This window comes from Neoarius graeffei, chromosome 28, assembly GCF_027579695.1.
Source record: "Neoarius graeffei isolate fNeoGra1 chromosome 28, fNeoGra1.pri, whole genome shotgun sequence".
Taxonomy (NCBI): Eukaryota; Metazoa; Chordata; class Actinopteri; order Siluriformes; family Ariidae; genus Neoarius; species Neoarius graeffei.
The window spans coordinates 2,814,729-2,832,907 of record NC_083596.1 but is presented as its reverse complement, the minus strand read 5'-3'; the positions used below and the strand labels follow the sequence as shown (position 1 = coordinate 2,832,907).

The following is an 18,179-nucleotide window of genomic DNA, read 5'->3' as shown; positions in this document are numbered from 1 at the left end:
CCGTAGTCAGCTGGGATAGGCTCCAGCTTGCCTGCGACCCTGTAGAACAGGATAAAGCGGCTACAGATGATGAGATTTATTTATTTATTTATTTATTTATTTTCTTTGTAAATTTGTGATTTTATAATCTTGGAGAATATCAGAGATTTTTCTTGTAAATATACGACATTAATCTCAGAAATTCTGGGATTTTTATCATAACATTACCCCTGTCTAAGTTCTAGTTGTTTTTTTTACACCTACAATGATCCTAATATGTCGTCATAAATCTAGCATTGTTTGTTTCCTTCAGAATAAAATAAAAATACATTTCATATTGCCTAAAACAGAGTTTTGTTACAGATTTTTTGCAGCATTGATGATTTTGTTGTTGTTCAAAATGTAATTACACCTTCAAGCTGTCATTATTAGACTTATGTATTTCATTCTAACGTTTTTTTTTTCATTAAATGTAACTAGAAACGGATAAACATTACAACGTGTCATCATTTAATAAGTAAAAGTTGTAATCATTTAAAAATTGCTGTGGCATTTAGAGAAATAAAATGCTGCTGTTCTGGGAAAATAATCAGCGTCCTTGTGGCAGCAGCTCTTTAACTTTAACTCTGTCGTTGATTGTTTTCCCGTAACTGCGCAACACGGAGAGGTTTATATTCCACACTTTACTGTGTGTGAAAGTCACTGTGTCCTTCAGCTCGTTTCATGGAGAGCAGTTTGCTTTCTGTCAGCGTGGGATCAATTTTTAATGACCATATTGATCAGACGGCCGTGTCAGAGAGGAGCTCGTTTGCATTTCACAGAAGTAAATAAATAAAACGAGTTTTGTAATTTTTTTAAACACATGACTTTTTCAGCTGTAAACATTTGTAATTAGAGCAGATTGGGCATAGTGGAGAAAAAAGCAGCACTAATTATGGGTTTGTTTTTAAATGAAAATTTTCTTTTCCATGTTTGAGAGGTTCGTTATCCAGCAAAGCTCCAGCGCATGGTGTGATTTTTATTCTCATGTTAAAGTGAGAATCTGTGAAATAAAGAAATAAACTCTACATGACCAACAACAGCAGGTTAAAACAAAGAACACTGCTCTTTCTCTGTGTGTGTGTGTGTGTGTGTGTTTATAAACTACTGAGGAATAGATGTTCCCACAAGGAAAGTAAAATCTGACAGTTTCGACCTTGTGGGGACATTCGGATGGTCTCCACAAAGAAATTGCTGTTGTTGTGGGTTTTTTTAACAAAAATAAAAATAAATAAAAGAGCCAGAAAGTTTCCTTTTCATTACTGAGGTTATGGTTATGTTTAGGTTCAGGCACAGCATTAATTAACTGAAATAATAATTATGTCAGTGGAAGGTCCTCATAAGGATAGTGAGACAAACATTTGTGCGTGCGTGTGTGTGTGTGTGTGTGTGTGTGTGTGTGTGTGTGTGTGTGTGTGTGTGTGTGTGTGTGATGTCATATTCATTTGTCCTGCTCAGTGCTGATGAACGTGGCGTTCAGTGTTTGATCAGAAGCGGGACGCGGCTCTCGTTACGAGACGCTGATCTGACGGCTGAATTGCTGTATTGCTGTGCTTGAAGGACGTCCAGGACGTTCTGGATTGTTTCTGTAATTCGCTCTGCACTGCTCCGATAAAGTTTCCTTTCCGTCTACAGAAAATGAATCAAACTAAAAATGACCCAAACTGTCTCCTGGAGTTATTCCTAACCATGAAATAAGAAGCATCTGGATAAACCCACCGTGCTTTCAAAAGGTGTGTATGCAATACGCTGTAAAAAAATAAAAAATAAATAATAATAATAATAATAAAATGAATACAGTCCTTTAGGGAACACCACTGATCATGAGATGTGGATTTATGAGGCTTTACTGCGTTGCATGTTGTTTGTTTAAGGCTCAGAGTTTTTTGTTTTTGTTTTTTTGCAGTAAAAAGCGATGTAAACTTAAGGCAGCATGGATTCAATGTCTTGTCATCAGTGTTGTATAAAATTCTGAAAGCATCGTTCCTCAGCACAAAAAAACTGCGCCTTTAGTGAACGCCACCTAAATAAATAAATACAAATGGAATATTCCAATGCAAAACACACTGAAAAGCTTTTGTCACCCTTTTTTTCTCATTTATCACAGTGATCCCGACCCATTCTGTCATCAGAAACGCTGCTCTGCTCCTCGTCCACGTTTCCATCGACCTCAAGTTTGATTTGCGTTAAAAAAAATGTATAAAAGTGTAATCAGTATTTAGGAGGGATGACCACCACTGGATCTCCAGTCCTGGGCCTCCACATGAGGACTTGTGCATCGTTGGCGTTGGGTTTGACCATGGCATTGGGCGGGATCGGCTCGTTTTTGCCCAGTAGTTGCGGCTGTTCCTGAGCGACGGGTTCCAGAAGTTTGGCTCGTTTCCCCAGCGGTTTGTCCGGATCCACCTCAATGTGCAGTCGCATGCGCCAGCGCACCGTCTGCAGCACCACCGTCTCTCCTGATGTCTGGTTGATGGCCACCAGCCACGTGGTGAAGCTCTGGTCCCTCCAGATGTTGCTCAGCATCGGCACATTGCTCTCGCTCACCGGGACGCCCCACGTCACACTTGGGTAGAAATTGTCGTTCATGCTGACGGTGAATTTGGTGTCTTTCTTGGTTGGACCCACGACGGTACAGGTCTCTGTGGTGTTCCCGTACCAGGGGTAGTTCACGCCATCCGAGTCACTGATGGCTTGGATTTTACCATCGCGGAGATCCGGAAGCTCCCAGCTCGACCTACGGGACAGACAGAGAGACGGTCAAATAAAAAGTGTCAGAAAGAAGAGAAAATATTTTCTCACTGTTTCTCAAAACGCTTCATCATTTTTTTTGATCTTGGAAAATGATTCGGCGTGAAGATTTACAATTTATCCAAAATCTGGAAGAAAGGAAGAAATTAAACAACTCTCATCTGAAAATCACAGCATCCACTTTACAGACCCTGAGGTTCACTGAGTCACGCTAATAACTGATGGAAGCAGTGGAGCAGAAATCTACGAAGGCAACAGACGCGTCTTTATATTTAGCTGCTCGGGGTCGGGTTAAAAACAGCATAATGGCCGTGCTGTGTATTTTTGACTCGAGGTTGGAGGGGACAGAGAGCTGTCCGTCTCTGAAAGAACACTGTTGCTGATATAAACAGAGCTCGGATCTCTGCTCAGCTCCCATGATCATTAGGCTCGGTTTGTGAATCGGCGTAACAATAGCGACATTATTACATTACAGGCGTTTAGCAGACGCTCTTATCCACAGCGATATACAACAGACCCAGAGCAGCCTGGGGAGCAGTTGGGGGTTTAGTGCCTTGCTCAAGGGCACTTCAGCCAGTCCTGCTGGTCCAGGGAATCAAACCAGCAACCTTTTGGTCCCAAAGCTGCTTCTCTAACCATTAGGCCATGGCTTCCCCCAAGTATTATAATGCCGCAAAAATACTCAAGTCCTGCCTGGACCCTCGACTGTTTCACATCGACCTGGATTTACAGTCAGGGGTTGAATAGGAGTGAGGATTGATGCCCTAAAGTACTGCACACAAAGCTGTCAGATCAAACAGATCACTTCAATATCATGGAGAATCAATCCCTACTCCTCTTGGAAAATGGCGGTCTGGGGTTCGCGCCGCAGCACTGTCCGTGTCGTGTGTAGATGCAAACATCTCTGAGCGCTCTGTACCGAGTAACCTCACTGGTTCGACTTGTCGCTTTACTTCCTGTTTCAGGTTTCGTAATGCCGAGGTCACTAGAGGAGTTATTCCAGGAGTAACGCCTTATTAAAATACAAACCAGAACACTGTAATTAGCGAATGTTGCGTAAAAATTGCAAATCTCATGCTGCCCTGAGAAAATGTTCCTGATGCAGGTTTTCCTGCACAATGACGTCATGCAACGTCTAAAAACCGCTGCTCGAGTGTCACGACTGAAGGAAACGAAACACTGCACCAAAACTAAAGCGTGGAATTGTGCTCACGATCCAGAGTTCATACAAGGCTTCGATTATAAGCCCCGCCCTCAAACAAGCCCAGGATCGGTCATGGGTGTGGCCTGGAGCGTGGAAACGTCTTCAGAGAAAAGTGTGTTCCTTTAATTTAAGATTTAAGATTTATTTGGACAGTGAAGTGTTCTTCGCTTCATGAATGAGTCCTACTTAGAAACCTCTTTAATAGAGTCCTACATAAAACTTAAGTGTCCCTGCAGTGGGACGTTTTTTTTTAAAGAGTCCAAATTGACATTCGAGTCAATTTTACTGACTGCAGAAAAACACTGACCTTTCTGGCAGAAGCACGTGGATCAGCAGAACATCGCTGACAAAAACATCTGTGCAGGACATGCATGAGTCACGTTTATCTCTGGGTTTAGATGCAGATGTGTGTGTGTGTGTGTGTGTGTGTGTGTGTGTGTGTGTGTGTGTGTGTGTGTGTGTGTTATTTTTAAAAAAGAGGTTAATTTAAAAACGTCCACCCATCTGATACTTATTTCGCTCCTTTATAAATAGTAACGTACATTCAGTGACCAGTTTAGCAGAACCACCTACTATACGTACTGATTGTAGCCCAGCTGTTGCAGTGTACAAAGTATTGGCACCCTTTCTACCCAATCCATCAGTCATAAGGCGTAAAAGTTTTTTGTATAGTGCTTCATTGTGGTACATTGACACCAGTGTGTGTGTTGAACACTCACTGCACTTTATTTCACAACACACACCTCTAAAACATCAGTTCTAAACAGAGGATTACTGTTCATTAAGTCATCAGAGGAGCAGTTTGCTCCTGTAGCCTCGACCTGAACTCTGATCTCCTAAATACAACCAGAATTTGATCAGATTTCTCATCATCATATTAATCACAGAAATATGTCTTTATTTCTCAAACTCACACCAAACTACGTCAAACTATCTCTGCTGAATTCATTTTTTTCACTATTGACTTGTAACCTTATGATTAAATTGTAACTTGTACAACGTTTTCTATAATTTTCATAAAGTTAGACAGCCTTTCATATTTTTCAAGTGTAGGTCATAAAAAGAATTTTCCAGACACCCAATTATTTTTGTTTAATGACCGAAAGCTACTGAATTCGAATCGCAGACTTCCAATTTTATTAGTTTTTTAAATCGAACAATTAATGAATTTAGAGCCACGTGGCTCTCTGCTAAATTCTCTTGCTATTTTTTCCTGCTTCACCATGACCCAATTCAAGATACTACGTCATGCATCACGTGGTGGGCTTTCCCCGTTCACGCAAGGCATTGTGGGATACAAATTTGAAACAGGAGAGAAAAATGGAGGACGTGAGTGTGCAAATGAAACGTGAAAGACCGACTACAGTAACGGAAAGAAAGCGAGAAGAAAAGATGTTATGCTATATACGAAGGAAAGGAAACGCAGGACCAAACTAATAAATATGGGCGCTCAGCGAGCACCTCGGTGTGATCAGCTGTTCGTTTAGCGACAGAATGATGGAACTGTCAGTGCACGCTCAAAGGGAAACCTGTAGATGGCAGTAATGCAACACTGTGGATGCCAGCTGCCGTAAAACCCAAAAGAAGAAGAAGAAGGTAAACCTGCGCATGCGCACACGGACTTCCTCTGTCTGCTTGACTGCGCGAAGCGAGTGATTTCATGTACATTATTTGCTTTAATCCCCTCAAATTAAATAACTTCCCAGCCACAGAATGGCCTGATATTTTGTGAGATATTCCAGAAATAAACAGATATCACAACCACCACATTTCAGAGCGAACTAAATTTCACCGATTTTATGAAATCGAAAGACAGTTTAGCTTTAAAAGAAACATCTACGATTGCTGTAAAATCATTGAGTCATTATAACAGAATGTTGCTTAACGGACACCATTTTGACTTTCTAATCTTTCTGAAATGTAACAAATACAAAAACTAAAAGGAAATCTATTCAAATATAGAAAATGACATGGCTCTTGTTATCAAATATAAAGAACAGTTCCCTGACACGACCGCCGTCGCTAAATAAAGTTACCTTCTGCAAATGATGTGTTATAAATATTTTTGTTGTTGTTGTTCTTGTTTCAAAACCTTTCTGGAACCGACCACACCCACTTCCGGTTCAATTCTGAGTATCTGAAGTGTAAAACAGACCAAGATACAGCAAGTGGTTTTGTGTTACACACCTCACAGAGACTAAAGCATGATCTGTGCTCCGTGTACGTCACTTCTCGCTAACGCATGAGGCAGCATTAGTGCTTCGTAGCTCATCTGTTGCGGTGTACAATCAGTAATCCGACACCTACAAAGTGACCTATATGGTAGATGACTAAAGTGTGTAGTTTCATTTTTGAAAGAAAGAAGGCAAAAAAACACCCAAACGACTTCCTGTCTGAGGCTGGTGAGATGCTGTCACATTCACTAAGTGCTTCTTTATTGAATTACTGAGAAACAAAACCGCCGTGCTGTAGATCAGGGGAAGTATCGCTTTCTCTCCTGCTGCTCGCTTTACGTTTAATGGAAGATGTGATGAGAGCCGAAAGAGAGTGATCGATCACACTGTGCACAAGGGGATGCGTTTTAACACCGAGCTGTTAATTAGCAGGTCACAGAAGGGCTGAGTTTGACCTTATAACTGTGAAAAGTAAAACAAACCACACCACACACTCTTTAATCGAGCACACAACACTCGGGTTTACTGTACAAGATGGAGGACGAGGATTAGTTTTGTTTAACAACAGCACAAAAAAAATAGATCTGAATAAAATCTTTAGTGTAAAAGGAACACATCAAGACACAATGTGTTCTTCTGTTTTCTGTTGCATGCTGAGATGCTTTTCTGCTCACCACGGTTGTAAAGAGTGATTATGTGAGTTACTGTATCCTTCCTGGCCAAAAAAGCTTGAACCACCTCGAATCTATCCATTTCCCTCTGACCCTCTCTTATCAACAAGGCGTTTGTTTCCACCCACAGAACTGTCCGTCCCTCGCTTAGTGTTTTTTGTTTTCCGCACCATTCTGTGTAAACTCTAGAGACTGTTGTGTGTGAAAACCCCAGGAGGAGATCAGCAGTTTCTGAAATACTCAAACCTCATCCTCATCTGGCTCAAACCAACACCCATACCACAGTGAAAGAAAGAAAGAAAGTCACACTTCACTCTGAGATCACAGTTTTTCCCATTCTGATGTTTGAACATTGTGAACATTAACTGAAGCTCTTGATTTGTATCTGTGGGATTTGATGCATCGTGCTGCTGTCGAGGGATCGGCTGATTAGAGAACCGCAGAAAACAGAATGGGTGGATGTCGGGGTGGATGTAGGTTAAAGTGCAGGGGTTTGCAAGCTTACTGCAGTCAGAGTAAAAAAAAAAAAAAGCATGCAAGTTTCCATGAACCGAATTTCATTTTAAATGAATCTGTCCCATCATATTCACTTATTCGACTCAGAACAGCTTTTCACTCACCAGAAACACTATAATCGTCTCATATTTACATCACTTCCTGGTTTTAACCATTAAAATAAACTGTAGTTAGGGATCATGAGTGGTGCAGCAAATAAATTGTTCATGCTAAATTTTTGGGAGATCAAAGAGCGAGGTCGAATCCTGATGATATTAAGGTCACATGTGGCTGAAAGCCCAAGCAGTGACACTAGCCAGTCGCTGATGTATGTGGAAAAGGGTTGATAGTGATTTCCTCTGAGTGTGTTATGCCGCCATGTGATGCAGCAGTTTGAAAAGAAGTCATTATCTGCATTAGCGTGTGTTCGCCTTCACCCAACCCCGGGCTGGTAGCTGGAGTATGATGGTGGAGATCTGGCTGGGGGGAAGGAATTGGAGTGGGGGAAAAAAAGCAGCTTGATGAAAGTAGTTAACAAGCAGAATATGTTTTACACTGCTGATCATTTAAGCAAAATCTCATGAGCAAGAGTGCGCTTATACTGAAGATTAACACAGCTGTAGACGCTAATATAGTAGCGATATTCAGTATAACCGCATGGTCGATTACAATTGTGAGATTGCGTTGATCCAACAGTTTTATAAATAAGAAATTAATATCGATAAAAACATTTCACACACAGTATCGACAAATAATTTGTTTATTTTACACTCGCAGATAGTCCATCAGCTAGCTAGCTAACTAAAGGTTAAAGGTGCTTCCAGTGAAATTGGCTTCCCTTCTTCATCCTTTGAGCTTTCTTGAAAAATATTTTATTCGCCATGTCCGCTGATGATGTCACTAACTCGACTGTAGTCACTGTTTCAGTGTAACGTACTGCTGCTAGATTTGGAATTTTATGTAGCGAACACAGATGGGCGGAGTGATACACACACACACACACACACACACACAAGTCCCAGTGCGGTTATAATGAATATTGGCGCTCTTGGAACGTTGCTCGTCCAATCACATGATTGATCTCAGCACTGATATGAATTGATGGAAGTCTCCAGACGCTGTACAGGGTCCTTTTCTTACGAAAGAATAAATTTTTCCAGGTTGTTGAATGTCACGGTCACACTGTAGCTACACGGTTTTATGGAACTGTAAACAAACTCCAAAATATATCAACATGTCCGATTCTTGTTTCAGACGTTAACGTAAAATGGTTGGTGTTTGTAATTTGTTGTGTTTATTGTAACATTGTAATATTAAACAACATTGTTCACGCATTCGCTGCGTACTCAGTGTAAAGCCAGATTATTACAAATAATGTCCACTAGAGGGCAGATGAGAGCTGAATTGTGTAAAACATTCATGGCAGTTATTCCGGGATGCGTATTTCTCTTAAAAGTAGCTACTGTTACCACCACAAAGTTGATGATTTTCCCATAACACCACATCCCTGTGCATTTTATTCCTCTTACACCACAGCAATCTGCGAACAATTACAAATTTTTAATTTATTAAAAGTCGCAACCGCAAAGCGTAAACTCCTTTATCCTGAAGATTTCTGAAAACTTAAAATTACTGCTTTACGTCTTAATGATGGTTACAAAGCGCTGACACTGGAGACTCCTTCCATAAACATGAAATAAACATCTCCTTACAGGAAACCTCACCGTATCAACACACAATTGCACGCTTTTTTCCTCTCCGTTTATGTGGCACATCCTCATGTGAGAGAGCTGTTACTATAGAAACAATCAAAGTTGCTGTTCTGGAAAATTAATCAGCACCTTCTGACCAATCAGAATGCAGCACCTAGTGAGGAGATATCATCAGCTCCAGATTGAAAAGAAGATAATAAATCCAGATGATGAGTAATTAAACGTATGTAGATTCAGTAGTCACTGTGAATGAAGTGTATTTGTTTCAAATTCACCCAAGGTTCTAAATGATGATTAGCGAAATAATTTATTTTCCAAGAATGAAAAGCTCTGCTCAATTAGAAATGTTCTTTAAACACTGTTGCGACACGCCAAGTTCCTCGCTGCCTAAAGACATCTTATGACACACTAAAGGCTTTTTTTTTTCAGAAAGTAGGTCGTGGTGTGGTTTCTACAACAGGAAGTAGGCCATGAGAAACCGTTGCAGGATCTGGGCTACAGAATGTCACCGAACGTCTCAGCCACAAGTTCTATATCAAGACCATTAACAGCTTCTGAATTCAGCATGAGGTTAACATGATCATCCTAAACCACGCCACCGCATGTGACATGTCTTTGTGTTTCTACCTCCCTGGTTTGTCCTGAGAACCTCAGAGAACCTCAGAGCCCATATGCTTTACGGTGTCTGTGAAGGTGAAAGATAACGTTGATGCACCACTTCCTTCCGCAGATAATTATTCTATCACTAGAACAGCAGCTGTGACAGCAGTGCAGGTTTATATTAATGCTCTCATTCTAATATGTTACCGTTTCTATAGTAACAGCTCATTTATGGGACTCGTACAGTGGATGCTCGGTATAAACAGAGAGAAGTGTTTAACATTTATGGAAGGAGTCTCCAGTTTCAGCGCTCTGTAGCAGTCAGAGGTTGAAGTTTTCCAACAGCAGAGTTTATGCTTTTTATATTTTCAAGGTAACATGTGTAAGAAAGAAAGATTGTTACGCATCGTAAGAAAGAGAGCGAGGCTGGTGAGGGATGAATGTTTACAGCTACTATAACGTACGTAAGTGAGAACAGGAAAAAACTCGTTCCACAGCACTAAATGTGACTATATAAACAAGATTTTTAAAAAGTGTGACGTATCGTTCTTTAATAAATAAACATCGTAATCATTGGCAAGTTGCTGTGATGTAAAAGGAATAAAACACTTGCTTAGGGACATGCTGTTACAGGAAAGTAATCAACTTCATGCTGCTTACAGTAACTCCGCCTCCAGCTGTGATGTTTGTAATGAACACGTCGTGTTTGTTCACGTGAACATCAGCAGCAAGGTTTATTATAACCGTGATCGTTTCAACATTAAGCTAACTCATACCTCATTGTTCAGTCAGGACAAAAGTAATGGCACCCTACAAAAAGAAGGAAATGTTTGTGGTAGCTGATGCTGAGCTGAATTACTGGAATCTTTAGTGACCATTTGTTTAGTCAGCATTTTTTTTTTCATCCTTTTCAGCTCTCTGTGAGGCATGTGTGACCTTTTATGGAGTTTTGCGGGTGTGGCTAAATATAAAGTCAACCTTCTTTGATGTTGTATACCAATGGTTGATTAATGTTTATCAACTCAGACACGGAGGCGGCACGGCAGCGTAGTGGTTAGCACTGTCGCCTCACAGCAAGAAGGTTCTGGGTTCGAGCCCCGTGGCTGGCGAGGGCCTTTCTGTGTGGAGTTTGCATGTTCTCCCCGTGTCCGCGTGGGTTTCCTCCGGGTGCTCCGGTTTCCCCCACAGTCCAAAGACATGCAGGTTAGGATAATTGATGGCTCTAAATCGACCGTAGGTGTGAATGTGAGTGTGAATGGTTGTTTGTGTCTATGTGTCAGCCCTGTGATGATCTGGCGACTTGTCCAGGGTGTACCCCGCCTTTCGCCCGTAGTCAGCTGGGATAGGCTCCAGCTCGCCTGCGACCCTGTACAGGATAAGCAGCTACAGATAATGGATGGATGGATGGATGGATGGATGGATGGATGGATGGATGGATGGAACTCAGACATGAATGCAAAGAAAATCAGTGAATATTTTTGCAAATATTCCAAAAAATATCAATGTTTGGTGAAAATATTTACACCGAGTCTAAAAATAATAAGTGAGGTTCACTGACTACAAAAAATACAGAGTCTGATGATGAACAGTCTGCTTTTAAAACTCACCCATGGTTGTCCTGATGCCTCTCTTATCTTGGGAGCACAAACTCAGAGACACCTCTTATCTAAAAAGCCACATGACGCAGCAACGATAACGGTAACGCGTGTTAACTATTGCAATATATTGTGCAGTCGAATATCGGGACATACCGAGGTCATTTCAGGTGTGTGTGTGTGTGTGTGTGTGTGTGTGTAAACCTCAGGCTTGCTCATGAGGGATACATCTATGAATTGATATGTTTATTAATCTCTGTAATGTCGACCTTAAAAGCGCAATACAAATAAAACGGGGTGATATAGGAATGCTTATAGTTATATTTATATGAATATTTATAAAATAACAAACCCCAGCCAACATGGCAACCCGGTCCTGAGTCACTTACATGCCCTCGGCTCCGTATCGGTTGTAGAACTCCATGTGGTTGCACGCCTGGATCCAGCCCACCGTCCACGTCTCCTTGGCGGCCACCGGGGGCACGAGGACGCGCGCGGTGGCGCGGAAGTGCGGTGTCCGGTAGCGCAGCACCACGCTGGAGGACTCGTCGATGCTGGTGGGGTTTGGGTCGATGGAGGTGGTCACCTCGAGCACGGCGACGCTCTCGCGGAAACTCTTGGGCTTGTACCTGAGGCTCTGGATGCAGCCCATGGCGTTGAACAGCAGCAGCAGCAGCAGCAGCTGTGACGATGAAGAAGAAGAAGAAGAAGCGGAGATCCACCACAGCAACGTCCCGGAGCGTGCACAAGACCCGAACGCATGCACCGAATATTGCATCCGTGCTGGTTTTTTGTTTTTTTGTTTTTTTTTTGTTTTAACGCGTTATGATCGCATCCTCGCGCAGGGGATCAAACCAAAAGGCATCAAGCTCCATCCCTGTCATCTCACTGCGGTGAAGAAAAGAAAAAAGAAAGAAAAGAAAAAGAAATAAATCCACAGAAATGATGCTGAAGCGTGGAGGAGGAAATACTGCTCTCTCTCTCTCTCTCTCTCTCTCTCTCTTTTCTTTCTTCCTTTTCTGTTTTAGATGTCAGTGCGCGCGCGTGCACTCGCAAGGAGTTTCACGGTGTTTCTCCTTAACAGTCAATCAATCAATCAATCAATCAATCAATCAATCAATCAATCAGCGACCCTCCGGTTCCCGGTTGCACGCGCGTGACTTGGCTCCCAAGCGCAGATCTGATGTGGATGAAGCGACAGAAAGGTCAGAACAGGCCGAGTGATGAACTCTCACAGCGCCGAATCATTATAACTGTTTCATAAAGTGTCATGAACAGCCACAGACTGTGAGCACTGGAGTCCTGAGAAGTTTATAAGAGTGAGAATGAAGGAGCATGATGCAGATCACGTGCCCCGAAAGGAAAATAAGAAGAATAAGCTTAGAGAGAAGCGCATCCTCCAGTGCGTAAAAGCGAGCAGAAGGTCAGTGCTTCATAAAGATGGACAAAAAATAAAGTATTTGAGTCGCAGAATGACTCGGATTTACCTTAATGGTTTATCTTTAATCCAATGAAGCCGACATGTGGAATTATTACAAATAAAAAATGTAATGAAATAAAGCCCATCCGAATGTGTTCCTGCTGTTTCCGTCTGAACGAGCTGAAAGTCGTGTTGGTGCTGTTTTGAAAGCAGAAGATGATTAAATCCTCGGATTCCTGACTTGTTTTTGTGGATCTCTTTGTGAAAAAGTGCATTTCAATTGCATGGTCCATCAGAATTAAAAAAGAAAAGAAAGAAAAGTATAGATTCAAAATAATAATAATAATAATAATAATAATAATAAAATTTCTCTTCTTCTACATTTCAGCATCCCTGCTTCTTCCAGGCACACAAATGAGATCAAATAAAATGCTGTATAATCAAGCACCTCCCAGTTTCATGTGTGTGTGTGTCTGGGTGTGAAAGTTTTGGCACCCCGTGTTACTTCCCGTGCGCTCTGTTGTGCATTGCTGCTGCTGCTGCTGCTGCGTCGTCGTTCTGCAGCTCTGCGCTTCTGGTGATTGCAGCACACACACACACACACACACACACACACAAAACAAGTCTCTGCTCTCTTTATGTCAAGGGCTTCTGACAAACGTCACTTGTCCTCTCCTCTCAGACGAAGAGCATTTTGGGCAATGTAGTTTCACATCACGTGCGTCGTTTATTTATTGATTTTTTTTTCTTGTCAGTGAGCACAGGACACACAAACTAGACCTCCAAATCACAAAATAAATCCATGATGATTTATTTATTCACATCTGTTTACGTGTAAGCGCATACACTCACCGGTCACTTTATTAGGAACACCCCTCCATCCACCTGCTGTTCTGTTTTCTGCAGTTCTCTAATCAGCTGATCCCTCGATGCATCAAATCACGCAGATACAAATCAAGAGCTTCAGTTAATGTTCACAATGTTCAAACATCAGAATGGGAAAAACTGTGATCTCACAGTGAAGTGTGACTTTCTTTCTTTCTTTCTTTCTTTCTTTCTTTCTTTCTTTCACGGTGGTATGGGTGTTGGTTTGAGCCAGATGAGGATGAGGTTTGAGTATTTCAGAAACTGCTGATCTCCTCCTGGGGTTTTCACACACAACAGTCTCTAGAGTTTACACAGAATGGTGCGGAAAACAAAAAAACATTTTTAGAGTGAGTGAGCGACATTTCTGTGGGTGGAAACAAACAAACGCCTTGTTGATAAGAGAGGGTCAGAGGGAAATAGACAGATTCAAGGTGGTTTGATCTTTTTTGTCAGGAAGGATATAGTAACTCATATAATCACTCTTTACAACCGTGGTGAGCAGAAAAGCATCTCAGCATGCAACAGCAAACAGAAGAACACACTGGGTTCCACTCCTGCAGCCAAGAACACGGATCTTAGACTCAACAAGAAGTTCCTATTAAAGTGGCCGGTGAGCGTAGATAAAAGTCTCATCTCATCTCATTATCTCTAGCCGCTTTATCCTTCTACAGGGTCGCAGGCAAGCTGGAGCCTATCCCAGCTGACTACGGGCGAAAGGCGGGGTACACCCTGGACAAGTCGCCAGGTCATCACAGGGCTGACACATAGACACAGACAACCATTCACACTCACATTCACACCTACGCTCAATTTAGAGTCACCAGTTAACCTAACCTGCATGTCTTTGGACTGTGGGGGAAACCGGAGCACCCAGAGGAAACCCACGCGGACACGGGGAGAACATGCAAACTCCACACAGAAAGGCCCTCGCCGGCCCTGGGGCTCGAACCCAGGACCTTCTTGCTGTGAGGCGACAGCGCTATCCACTACACCACCGTGCCGCCCGTAGATAAAAGTGATTATTATTTCATTGTTAATGATATAATTTATAGTAAACTATGTTAAAGGGGTTGAATCCAAAATAACTTGTGGTGCACTAGAGAGAGTTTGAAGTCTGTCCCGGGAACAGTGGGCATGAAGCCTGTTCATCCCAGGACACCTCTCTCTCTCTCTCTCTCTCTCTCTCTCTCTCTCTCTCTCTCTCTCAATCACTCACACACACACACATCTAAGGGCAATTTAACATCACTAGTCCACCAACTGAAATGTTTTTGAGGGGTGGGAGGAAACCCACATGTGGAAAACATGCACATAAACACTGCACAGACAACCCCAGGATCGAACCCGGGATTTTGTAACTGTGAATACAAACTTTTTGCACTAAAGTGTAGAAACTAAGACAATTTTTTTTTGCTTGAACTAAAAAGTTGTTTGATTTTATCTCTCAGTAAAATTCAGCCTGACTGAACATCAACATTTTCATGAACAGTGTTGCAATAGCAAAATTATTTCCTGGCAGTGTGCATGTGATGCATTCCTAACACGGTTAAACTAATTAAAGCACTGAGTGTTTTGGTAAACTGGGATTTATGGATGCTGTCAGTCCCCACTTGCTTGCTCACTCGAGTTTGTTGACGGTGTAGTGGCTGCTGCTTTATGTCCCGGGGCTCCCTCATGCCTGTGTTACCTTCTGGCTCTCCCCTTTTAGTTATGCTGTCATAGTTAGTTGCCGGAGTCCCTGCTTGCACTCAGTGCAATATGCATACTGTTCCTACTCATCAGGTGGCACTGGGCGTACCTAACAACCTGTGCCCCACCCCACCCCCCAACTCTGTCTGCCCCTCAGAGTTACATGTCGATCCTGAGATTGAGATGCTGAACCTCTTCTGTTCCTCGGACCTGCCTGATCCATCCTGATGCCCTACGTCTGGCTGGAGTCTCATCACATTGCTCCTGTGGAGGACGGCCCCATATGGACAGTCACAAGTCGCACTTGGAAGACACTCTGGACACTTACAGTAATGCTTTTATGTCTGAGGACTGCAGTTAACTTGCTAACTTTAGGACTGCAGTTGTCATGAACAGTTTTGCACTCAAGTTTCCATCAGTGAAGAGTTTATAACATCAACAAAACAGACTTCATGTTAAAACTATAATGAATTTTCTGGTTACACAGTTATACATTGTGACTCTATAGGACACAGTTATAGAAGCGAGTTATTTATAATCATGCTATCTGTTATCACCCAGATGAGGATGGGTTCCCTTTTGAGTCTGGTTCCTCTCGAGGTTTCTTCCTCATGTCATTTGAGGGAGTTTTTCCTCACCACCATCGCCACAGGCTTCATCATTGGGATAGATTAGGGATAAAATTTGGTCATGTTTAAAGTCTTTAAATTTCAGTAAAACTGCTTTGCAACAATGTCTGTTGTTAAAAGCACTATAAAAATAAACTTGACTTAAATAATAATAATAATAATAATAATAATAATAATACAACCCCGATTCCAAAAAAGTTGGGACAAAGTACAAATTATAAATAAAAACGGAATGCAATGATGTGGAAGTTTCAAAATTCCATATTTTATTCAGAATAGAACATAGATGACATATCAAATGTTTAAACTGAGAAAATGTATCATTTAAAGAGAAAAATTAGGTGATTTTAAATTTCATGACAACAACACATCTCAAAAAAGTTGGGACAAGGCCATGTTTACCACTGTGAGACATCCCCTTTTCTCTTTACAACAGTCTGTAAACGTCTGGGGACTGAGGAGACAAGTTGCTCAAGTTTAGGGATAGGAATGTTAACCCATTCTTGTCTCATGTAGGATTCTAGTTGCTCAACTGTCTTAGGTCTTTTTTGTCATATCTTCCGTTTTATGATGCGCCAAATGTTTTCTATGGGTGAAAGATCTGGACTGCAGGCTGGCCAGTTCAGTACCCGGACCCTTCTTCTACGCAGCCATGATGCTGTAATTGATGCAGTATGTGGTTTGGCATTGTCACGTTGGAAAATGCAAGGTCTTCCCTGAAAGAGACGTCGTCTGGATGGGAGCATATGTTGCTCTAGAACCTGGATATACCTTTCAGCATTGATGGTGTCTTTCCAGATGTGTAAGCTGCCCATGCCACACGCACTAATGCAACCCCATACCATCAGAGATGCAGGCTTCTGAACTGAGCACTGATAACAACTCGGGTCATCCTTCTCCTCTTTAGTCCAAATGACACGGCGTCCCTGATTTCCATAAAGAACTTCAAATTTTGATTCGTCTGACCACAGAACAGTTTTCCACTTTGCCACAGTCCATTTTAAATGAGCCTTGGCCCAGAGAAGACATCTGCGCTTCTGGATCATGTTTAGATATGGCTTCTTCTTTGAACTATAGAGTTTTAGCTGGCAACGGCGGATGGCACGGTGAATTGTGTTCACAGATAATGTTCTCTGGAAATATTCCTGAGCCCATTTTGTGATTTCCAATACAGAAGCATGCCTGTATGTGATGCAGTGCCGTCTAAGGGCCCAAAGATCACGGGCACCCAGTATGGTTTTCCGGCCTTGACCCTTACGCACAGAGATTCTTCCAGATTCTCTGAATCTTTTGATGATATTATGCACTGTAGATGATGATATGTTCAAACTCTTTGCAATTTTACACTGTCGAACTCCTTTCTGATATTGCTCCACTATTTGTCGGCGCAGAATTAGGGGGATTGGTGATCCTCTTCCCATCTTTACTTCTGAGAGCCGCTGCCACTCCAAGATGCTCTTTTTATACCCAGTCATGTTAATGACCTATTGCCAATTGACCTAATGAGTTGCAATTTGGTCCTCCAGCTGTTCCTTTTTTGTACGTTTAACTTTTCCAGCCTCTTATTGCTCCGTCCCAACTTTTTTGAGATGTGTTGCTGTCATGAAATTTCAAATGAGCCAATATTTGGCATGAAATTTCAAAATGTCTCACTTTCGACATTTGATATGTTGTCTATGTTCTATTGTGAATACAATATCAGTTTTTGAGATTTGTAAATTATTGCATTCCGTTTTTTTTTTACAATTTGTACTTTGTCCCAACTTTTTTGGAATTGGGGTTGTAGTAGTGTAGTATTAGTAGTAGTGGTGTAGTAGTATAGTGGTGTAGTGTTAGTGGTGTAGTAGTAGAGCAGTGGAGTATTAGTAGTAGAGCAGTGTAGTAGTATATTAGTGTAGTATTAGTAGTGGTGATGTAGTAGTATAGTAGTGTAGTATTAGTAGTACTGGTATAGTAGTAGAGTGGTGTAGTATTAGTAGTAGTGGTGTAGTAGTAGTGGTGTAGTATACATATTGTATTTTATGCCTGATGTCAGGACTCTCGTCTCTGCGAGCCTACCACACAGACTTAGTACTTGTGTTATTTTTAGACATTGACACCTGTTGCCTACACTTATTCAGGTGACATTGGGCATACCTAACAACCTGTGTTTTCTCACCCTCTCCCCCCCCAAAAAAAAAAATCTGTCCCTCTGAGTTACATGTCGGTTCTGGGATCGAGATGCTGAACCTCTTCTGCTCCTCGGACCTGCTTGATCCATCCGGGTGCCTTGTGTCTGGTTGGAGTCTCATCGCATCGCTCCTGTGGAGGATGGCCCCATGAGGACAGTTGAAAGTCACACCTGGAGGACGCTC

The 18,179-nt window shown here is 41.9% G+C and overlaps 1 protein-coding gene across 1 annotated transcript; it reads right to left on the bottom strand.

Moving 5' to 3' along the window:
* Nucleotides 1–977: 977 nt before the first annotated feature.
* Nucleotides 978–13,221, bottom strand: fam78ab (family with sequence similarity 78 member Ab). Its single transcript, XM_060912347.1, has 2 exons — nt 11,610–13,221; nt 978–2,755 (listed from the first exon to the last, which is right to left on the bottom strand). The coding sequence occupies exons 1-2, from the start codon at nt 11,996–11,998 to the stop codon at nt 2,230–2,232; spliced, it is 915 nt and encodes a 304-aa protein (XP_060768330.1). The 5' UTR covers nt 11,999–13,221; the 3' UTR covers nt 978–2,229.
* Nucleotides 13,222–18,179: the final 4,958 nt, after the last annotated feature.